The 8885-nt window shown below is 40.1% G+C and overlaps 2 protein-coding genes across 16 annotated transcripts in view; one reads left to right on the top strand and one right to left on the bottom strand.

The window, feature by feature from the left end:
• Positions 1-4442, bottom strand: part of LOC135487533 (intersectin-1-like) — a 148243-nt gene extending 143801 nt beyond the window's left edge. For 13 of the 15 annotated variants that reach the window (XR_010446869.1, XR_010446870.1, XM_064771305.1 and 10 more), the window contains exons 1-5: positions 4054-4442; positions 2665-2718; positions 2265-2421; positions 1799-1986; positions 897-1004 (exon numbers count right to left, since the gene is read on the bottom strand). Coding sequence is in view for 13 of the 15 variants with exons in the window: in XM_064771305.1 (XP_064627375.1) it covers positions 897-1004; positions 1799-1986; positions 2265-2421; positions 2665-2671 (460 nt within the window). In the remaining 2 variants the exon portion in view is untranslated. Of the gene's footprint in view, positions 1-896; positions 1005-1798; positions 1987-2264; positions 2422-2664; positions 2719-2812; positions 3059-4053 lie in introns of those variants that run through there. The other 2 variants (XM_064771293.1, XM_064771300.1) reach the window with 2 other exon arrangements.
• Positions 4443-4662: 220 nt separating this feature from the next.
• Positions 4663-7826, top strand: LOC135488190 (quinone oxidoreductase-like protein 1). Its single transcript, XM_064772680.1, has 7 exons — positions 4663-4794; positions 5307-5508; positions 5775-5843; positions 6025-6270; positions 6439-6537; positions 6862-6995; positions 7195-7826. Exons 1-7 carry the CDS (start codon positions 4729-4731, stop codon positions 7441-7443), a joined length of 1065 nt encoding a protein of 354 aa, XP_064628750.1. The 5' UTR covers positions 4663-4728; the 3' UTR covers positions 7444-7826.
• The last annotated feature ends 1059 nt before the right edge of the window (positions 7827-8885 follow it).

Consider the following 8885-nt stretch of genomic DNA (forward strand, 5'->3'; position numbering starts at 1 on the left):
CAAATTTAATTTTAGACATTTTCCAGAACTTACACATGAAATTTTTACTGTCAGTAATTTCCTGCTGACAGTGCTGAGCAACGAACCAACAGAGTGGAAAGTTAGATTTGATTAGACTTTTTAACAGGATAACTCAAACTAGAAATACATACATTGTACAGAGTAAAAAGGTTTTTTTTAGTGATATACACAAAGATACTGGATTTTCTTGTTGGTAATGATAGGTATAAGCATGTCATTACAGCAAAACACACTGCTTGGAATAATAGGTATCAAATCAAAGGTGGAAATGAGTAAGTAGCATTTCTGCAACTCTGAGGGTTGCTGTGAGTCATGTACAAGGATGTTGTGTTCAGTGCTGTACATCTGTATGTGTGTCTGCGTCTGTATGAATCAGTGAAACACAACAGATGGAGCACTAGAGGAAACGACACGGAACAAATGAAATCTGCAGCTGAATTTACAAAGGAATAAAGAGGCAGCAGACGAACTGGATGAAAAAGCTTCAAAAATAATTGAAGTGAAAGCGAATAACTGGAATGAACATGATGAATGGTAGAAAATTATGGACTCTTTATCGGATCGAAAACTGAGTGTACTTGCAGTTGAAATGGCAAAACTCTTCAGCTGAAACACTAGAGTGGCACTTTCCGAGCTTTGAACCAATGACCTTCGGATCACAAGTCTCTTCCACTGCGCCACCGGGCTTTTTATGTTAACGGTATTCTGCTACCTCATGGACAGAACCTGCATAAAATTAGCATTTTCACCATCGAAATTCATTAGAGGACTGAGACAACTGCAACTATACTCAATTTCCATCCAGAATAACTGCAAATAAACAATAGGAATTATAAGCATGGAGTTACCAAGAGAGATTGGTAAGTGCTACTTACAAATTGTGGCAGGGCGTTCACGAGCCATAGGGCTGTGAGAGTTACCCCGTCTACGTGAAACTGGCGGGCCAACAGCCGAGAAGTCGTTGACCCAGTTTGACGGAGATCCTAGTGATGGTGACAAACATTATGTAAACAAGTGTGAAGCGAGCTACATGAATGTGTAAAGAAATACGACAGAATCTACAAACCAGAAGAAAACGACCAACCCATTTTTCTCAAACAATATTTGACAGTACTGGGTTCCAAACGCCACGTTATCATTAACATCGATTGAGTACCCGAGCCCTGGTTGAGTACCGGTAATGTGTTTCTCTTCCTATACTGTGGAATCTCCCTCAGCGGATACCTCTCTATTAAGGACACCGTCTCTATTAGGGACACTAGTTTCAGTCCCAAATCACTTATTTCTTACTTTGACCTCTCTAATCAGGACATCACTCTACTAAGGACAGCATTTGTCTGTCCTGAGGGTGTCCTTAATAGATCGCAGCCCAATATACTTTAGGAAGGAAGATGACCACGATATTTTAACTTAAATTTAGGACACATTATGTTAACATCATTCAAAGAATTTGTGATGGGAAGAAGTTACAAGCACACACAACTCTCAGCCCCTCAACAAGGGCTCTCAGTTGGTTCTCATTTAGTATGACTGCGTGTAACACTATAATACCACATTCAAATAAGAATGTGCATCAAGAATTACACCTGGTTTACACAACATTACAAAAAAATTGTTAAAAAAATCAAGAAAGAATTACACCAAGTTATAGATTCAAAAAAGATTGCAAAAAATCACACTAAATATGGTAACTTGGGTTGGGCTCAATTGAACACAGGAATTTAGTCTTGAAACCACTACCAGATTTCCTTCTCAAGAATTTCTTAACAATACTTACCAAATGCTTGCTGTTGTGCTGGAGAAGTGGTTCTGAAGTTGCCCATAGGGGGTGAAGGATCAGCCTTGAGACTTGCCGGCAAGACTTTAGGGATTTCGTATCCCTGCAGCTTCTTTTGAATGAGATACATGGCAATTGAGAACTCCTTCTTGTCCATCATACCATCAGCATTTAAATCAGCAAGGCCCCTGTAATATGGAAATGATTACACTTTTGACAACATTGACCCAAATTTACCACAGCACTTGGAACCAGTGACAGCTCTTATTGCATTTTTCAGGCAGGTATATCGAGCTAATCAGGTCATGAGCATAGAGTAAAAGTCCAAATTAGACGCCGGACACATTTCTCTGTTTTCGTAAATTGCCCTGGCCTGACTTCATGACCAATGACTTCTATACAATTTTCACGAGTAAACAGAAAACCAACTTGAAGACCACGAGGGATCTTCCAACTTTGAACTTACCATATCTGTCCAAGAATTTGAGGCGGTAGCTTCGACTGCAGCAGAAATCCTTTTGCTTGGTCTCCTCTGATGACTCCATTCACAGGCTTCAGTTGGAGGAACTCGCCATCGAATTTCGCCCGCTCCTCTGGCGTAATATGCCAAGAATTCGGCCCACCTGAAAAATGGACAAACACTTTTTGAGAAACGTAGTTTTGAACTATTCTTTCAAATCCAGTAACCCCACTTTATCATTATTAGCAATATGGCATTTACATGGCTGCACTGTGAGGCAAATTTTATCATTTAATCGCTTCTTGTACATGTATACAAATTTTTTTCGGGATTGCATCATACTCCATCAAAATTAAGCAAACAAAGTATTGACCACATACAAGAAACTAACTCGGTAAAAACTTACCTGACATTGTAGTTTGGATATCTTGTGACACTTTACAGAATAATGTATGCGTATCTGAAAAAGTAATATTCCTTGTATACAAGTGCAGTCAAAAACCTACCATTTCATGAGCGAGTTCATGAGTAGTGACAGAAACACACAAGCTTACCTTATCCTTAGTCAAAGTTTGCTTGAAATAGACTAAAGACTGCCAACAGAAAGTGTATCCAACAAATTCATGGGTTTACGCTCTGTATTTAAAGAGGTTTTAAAACCAAAAGAGTCAGGATGGCAAAGTTCCGTATAAATTGATTTTTTTTCAGTGCCTGGTTACATTTACATTTACCAAGCTGATGCACTCTGTAGCAGTAAACAAGGTTAATAAAGGCCATCCACTGCAGGACAACCGGAAGTGTTTTCTTGTCATACTGATATCAGAAATAGGTCAACAGCTGCTACCATGTACATTATCCCGATAAATTTCCTGCCCAGGTTTGAAGTGTGTGGCAAAGAATCAAGGCTAAGTTACTATATCTGAGGTTGACCTGAGGTTTTCTACACAATTGCAAGAAGGGCAAGTACTCCCAAGAAAAAGATGCCTGGTTCTCTGTAGGACAATTGACCTTTCACAATAGCTTTTATATGAGAACTAAAGAATTTCTACTGGACTTTACTGAAGATACTTGTCTGTCTGATAAAACAGCATCACCAAATATGAAAATGATACAGCTATTTCAAGAGTGAAGAACAATATATTCAAGTTTCCACAATGCTGAATAATCTTAGAACCGATACATCCCTCATTTCGATCGCACAGCATTAGATTTAGAAATCAGTTATGTTAAAGGGTTGACCATGGGTGTACATTGCAAACTCGTCAGGTTTCTCGCTATTTGGTGAGATCTTTTGCTTGCCCTGGCAGTGGCAAACATACCTGGTGGAACAGTTGAACCCACAACCTACTGATTAAGACTTTGGTGCTCCAACCATGACCTTGTTGTCTGCAATAATGGCTACAAAACTGACGAAAGTTTCAGAAGACGGATGTCCAAGTCATTAGACAAAACCGGGTTATCCAGCAATGTTGCCACATCTGACAAGTGCGTCCTGCAAATTGCAGAATGTAGCAACATTGCTCAATTCAGAAACCTCAAAGTTGCCATGGCAGAATACATTGGCCACTGCAAGATCACACTTCTTTTGGCATTGTGGTTGGGTAGGAAAAACAGGTCTGTTATTGTGTAAAACAGTACGGTAAGTAAAAGAAGGTAGAGGGGTATCTTCTGCCCCTTCTGGTTTTTCCGAACTGTATAGGCCATAGCCTGTACCGTAGTCTGGTTGGTGCCGGTTATCCATGTAATGTATGATGACTGATGACGTATCCATCACAAAAACAACACTCAAACTAACCTGTTTGTGACTAAAACTGGATCAGTACAACATCATCGCAAGCGCTCTCAAGTGAATCATCTTCATTTTTGCTTGAATCCAGTCACATGCTCAAGAAAAAGAGGTCCTGTCAATCCGCCCAATGTACATAAGCATGTAGGCCTACATAATATACACACAGATCCTGATTCCTGGGCTGCAAAAAAATCTGTCTGTGAAATGGGTCCCTTGTTTGTCGAAGTTCAGTGTCTATGGGATGGCACAGAAGATGAACTGATGATAAGTAGATGCCTTGAAATATGCTCTTTTATATCTCAAATTATGATATTAATTTATTAATGCTAAATGTGTTAATAAAAGCACTTTGTGATTCGAAATCGATAAAAATTTGGCAGGAAATTTGCTGTCAGCGGTGCATTGTGGGAAAGGGGCGTGTAACGCAAACCCCAGTTTCGTATATTTTAAAAGTTCTAATAATCGTTTTTATCTCAAAATAAACAACCTTAAAATATTAAATTTAATCAAATATAACACACTATTGAGTTTGAAGCCTTAAAATACATCGATCAACTTTAGTGAGTTATCCGAAGTTACGCATCTTGATTTATTTACAACCCAAACCATGTCCTGACATGGTTTGGGTTAGTTTAGGATGTTAACTCAACCCAGCTGATAATTTCTTCCCAAATTTTGAGGATGAGGGGGATATTTAGAGAACTTTCTCACAATGGAGAAGAAGGAAACATTACTATGCATGAAGATGTAATGAACTATATTCATTTAGGCTCAATCATTGCAAAAACAAATATGAAATTCTGTGTGGATATGCAAAGAGAAGACAGTGAGAAAATTGCTCAAAACAAAAAAAGTCAAAATACTAAAACACAACTTGCCAAAAGTAACGACATATTGTAAAAATTTCATTAGGAATAACGTCGCAATGTAAATGGCGACAATAAGCAGGATGATTCAGGATGCAACAATAATTTGCCTTCTGACGTTACTTGCAATTGACTGACAGCTCGCGGTCAACAGTCTCATTCCACATGACCACAGCTGTCTGTCCACCATCCAGAGCATAACTGGAAATATGTTCAAGGGTCCAATATTAGGGAGGTCAGTCTGAAAATTTGGCGATGGTATGAGACAGAGGTCGTTGACGATGATGACTATATCTTTTAAAACCTGGACTTAAACCCTAACACAAACACTTGTGCACTCATAAAATAAATGCTCAGCTATGAAATGTATGCATATTGTATTTTGACTTTCAGCTGCCAATGCCCACTCTTGATGACAACAGTGTCTTGGTACAAGTGAAAGCCTGTGGCCTCTCCCTGGTCAGTGGTAAAGTGCTATCAAGTCTATTCAAGAAGGCGCCCAGATCACAGCACCCCGTTGGTCATGAAGTCGCTGGAATTGTCACTCATGTTGGTGAGGCGGTGACGTCACTGAAGACTGGAGATGATGTTGTGGGTACGTTGTGTCATAAAACTCGTTGACATTTTGACAGTGTTATTTTGACAGGGCTGTCAACTCGTGAGTACTTTCTGTACCTGGTCTTGGAATTTGTCAATACATGTAAATAGTACTGAAAGTAATCAAGAGTTCCCTTCAATTCAATCCATTGGGGGTGCTAGAGAGTGAATTAGGAAGCATAGGCTAATCATTGTACACTTTAAAATGTCTTGATTGATATAGATCTGGATTTCCTAATTCTAACCTGACAGTGTCTTTTTCAGGTATACTTCCCTTGGACTCTCCCTATCCTGGCTGTGCGGATTTTGTAGCTATCAATGAATACAATGTCAGTAAGTAAACTTGCAGAAATGTCTTTTCAAATTGCCTGGTGATAGTTGAGTTTTATTTGTATTTTTGGGTTGTGTTTTCGTGAAGATGCTAATGACCTCAAGAAAAATAAACTTTTTCCTAAAAATATGTCATTGAAAGCCTAATACTGCTTGTACAACTGATTTCATTGATGTCTTTCAGTAAAAAAGTCCTCTGGTGTAAGCTACCTGGATGCAGCAGCCTGTGTTGGTGATGCTGTGAAGGCCTACACAGCTCTTCATTACATGGCACGTATCTGCAGTGGTGACACTATCCTCATCCTAGATGGTGCGTCGTCATCTTCAAGCGTGGCCATCCAGCTGGCCCAGAGTTGGGGAGCCAAGGTGTTGTCAACAGCAAGCACTGCAGAGGAGAGGCTGTACCTTGAGGGTATCCAACCACCATTGGGTAAGATAGTTCGTTAGGTTCTAGGTTAAGTTCTTGTAGAACCTTTTTTCCTGGAATGAGAACAACTCTTTTGCTTGACATATCATTATCAATATGCAGTACAGAAAGCCTATCGCCCCCATTGTTTCTTACAACTTTTCTTATTCTGCTAATTGTCCCTTGTTTCAGCTCAAGTTATAGAAACAAGTGCTAAAGGTGGTGTGATATTGAGTGGAGTAATGGAGGAAACTGGTGGCATTGGTGTCGATTGTATCATCGACAATGGAGGTGAGAACAACAGGACACTACCAAGCCTCTTTTTCTATCAACCCTATTTCTTTGTTCTCTCTTAATTGTGAATAGTTATTATTGCATGCCACTCTGGTTAGGCTCATGGACACAGTGACTCTGTCTTCGAGCAGGGTGAAGGACTTCGTCTCTGGCTACTAATTTTTTACGCACTTGTATGAGGTTATCAGCCTGCCGCTGCATAGGCACCAGGTACACAGAATCTTGATTACACATCTCTCAAAGGATGTGCCTTCTAAAGAAAAGTGACTCTGGAGGCGACGTGGACAGCTATAAATGATGTCTCTCTGTTTGTCTTTTTAGTAAAACTGTTTACTAATGAAGAGGATGAGAACATCGACGTGGAGACCCATGATTTCCCTGTCCCACTCAAACACGAGGTGATATCTAGTCTTGCGGTTGGAGGAAGATGGGTCACTTCTCAGGCAGATTTACAGGTAACTTGAACAGCAGGAGACTAATCAATGAGGTAGCAGATTTTTTTCAATAATCCCTGTAGATGGCACAGCAAGGAGTGTACCTTTTCATGGCTCGGGCAAACATTGTAACAACGTGATTATTGCTGATGATTTATGTATCGTCTCGTGGAACAAGCCAGTGTTTCATATTCTTGAAATTGAATTCTTTGTCTTTTAGATTGACCCACCTGATTCCCAGCTCCTCTACTTGAAGAGCGCCAACATCTCTTACCTGTTCCATCAGGCGTGGACGTTATCACTGGGGCAACAAGGGCGCTATCAACATATCCTCAAGGACATCATGAACAGATTAGAGAAGGGGACGCTGAGGCCTAATATTGTTAGGACAGTGTCAATGGAATTTGCTGTGGAGGAGTTGAAGAGACTGTCGGATATTCGAGTGGGGAAGGTCGTCATGGAAATTTAAGACAAAAGACAGATTTCATATATTGACGGTGCTGTATTCGTGATGATTCTCTAAATATGGATATGAAAGAAAGCAGGAATGATTATGCTAATTCTTTGCATGTACATGTATTTTGAGGTAAAAGTTTGCTTAAGTGTTGCCTGTCTTGATCCTATCAAATCTACATTGATGACATGAAATTTGTATCCAGGACTTATTCTAGTTTGACATCTTCGTATTAGTAATTTCTGTATTGCAATAAAGTTCACATCATTCCCTGTAGAAGTCACTGTCAGATAACTTGCCAATGTACTGTGTCGGCTCTGGAGAGTTTACAGAACCATTGTTACTTGTAATGTTGCATTTGTATAGCTTTACACAATGTAAATATAAATATAAATATGATATCCAATCTCAGTTTTCTCTTTATCTATATTCTGCACTTCTTGTCATTGCCTTCCCGAAGAGTCTAGTGACTGTCCTGTCTTCGTACATCATGATGTTGGCTAGGTACAACCGTCTGATTGATTCAACAGATTGTGCCAACACCTATTCCATCATACCAAAAACTCATTACATATACTTACTTTGAAGTTATGAGTTTTTGATCATACCGAACAGGAAACACTGACTCGTGCTCTTTCATGGGATGAGACAACAAGCCATGTTCTTCAGGACATGCCCACTGCCCGAACGATGACCAACTATTGCACAGAGACGTGGTGCAAATGCAGAGGACAACCCAGTACATGCAACCAACAGGATTGACAACCAGGAGTAAAAGTGAGATTGATGCTCACTCCTGTAACTTGATGCCTATGATGTCAACAGTACAAGAACACATCTCAATTCTCATCTCTCTTGGGCTGTTGATTGAGGATTGGATGTCTCGACAATTTTGTGACTACTGATGGGGCGTTTGAAGTTATTCCAGTGGGTTCTTCATAGTTTTTGACACGTCTTTCTTTCCTTGTCTCCTCTTCCAAAATGCCAGTTGCATATCCAAGCAAATCACTGTTAATGCGGGAAATAAGATCATCACTTTACAAATCAGAGGTGGACTTCTTGGAGAATCCTCCCTCTTTCAAACCACCAGCACAACCTAGTTCTTCGCAGCCCTAAGATCGAAACGTATGACCCACGTTCCCTGTACTTGGTGTCTATGCCAGGGCAGGCAAAAGACTCTACAACGGGACGAAGCTGGAGTCGCCAGGCCAATAAACCCAACTGGCAACTGACTGTAGTGTCACGTAAAATACGCTCGTCCTGCCTTGGAGGAGGAAATTCTCAGAGGAGAATAGTGCCTCCAAGTGCAGAGTAAATGGCAAAGAAGAATCGAATAGGTTAAAAAGCACAATATGACAGTGGGTCGAAACTTACAAAGATTTACTGCATCCGACCAAAAAAGCAATCATTCAATTTTATCAGGCAAGATGGAGTGAGATACAAAAGCAAAGGCCAAC

Source organism: Lineus longissimus, chromosome 5 (genome assembly GCF_910592395.1).
Source record: "Lineus longissimus chromosome 5, tnLinLong1.2, whole genome shotgun sequence".
NCBI lineage: Eukaryota > Metazoa > Nemertea > Pilidiophora > Heteronemertea > Lineidae > Lineus > Lineus longissimus.

What these genes read in the sequence shown, in the direction of transcription:
- LOC135488190 (XM_064772680.1), top strand. Translation starts at nt 4,729, where the DNA reads ATGAGGGGGATATTTAGAGAACTTTCTCACAATGGAGAAGAAGGAAAC. An exon ending in GACTGGAGATGATGTTGTGG is followed by an intron (nt 5,509 to 5,774) that starts GTACGTTGTGTC and finishes TGTCTTTTTCAG; the next exon opens with GTATACTTCCCTTGGACTCT. An exon ending in GGGTATCCAACCACCATTGG is followed by an intron (nt 6,271 to 6,438) that starts GTAAGATAGTTC and finishes CCCTTGTTTCAG; the next exon opens with CTCAAGTTATAGAAACAAGT.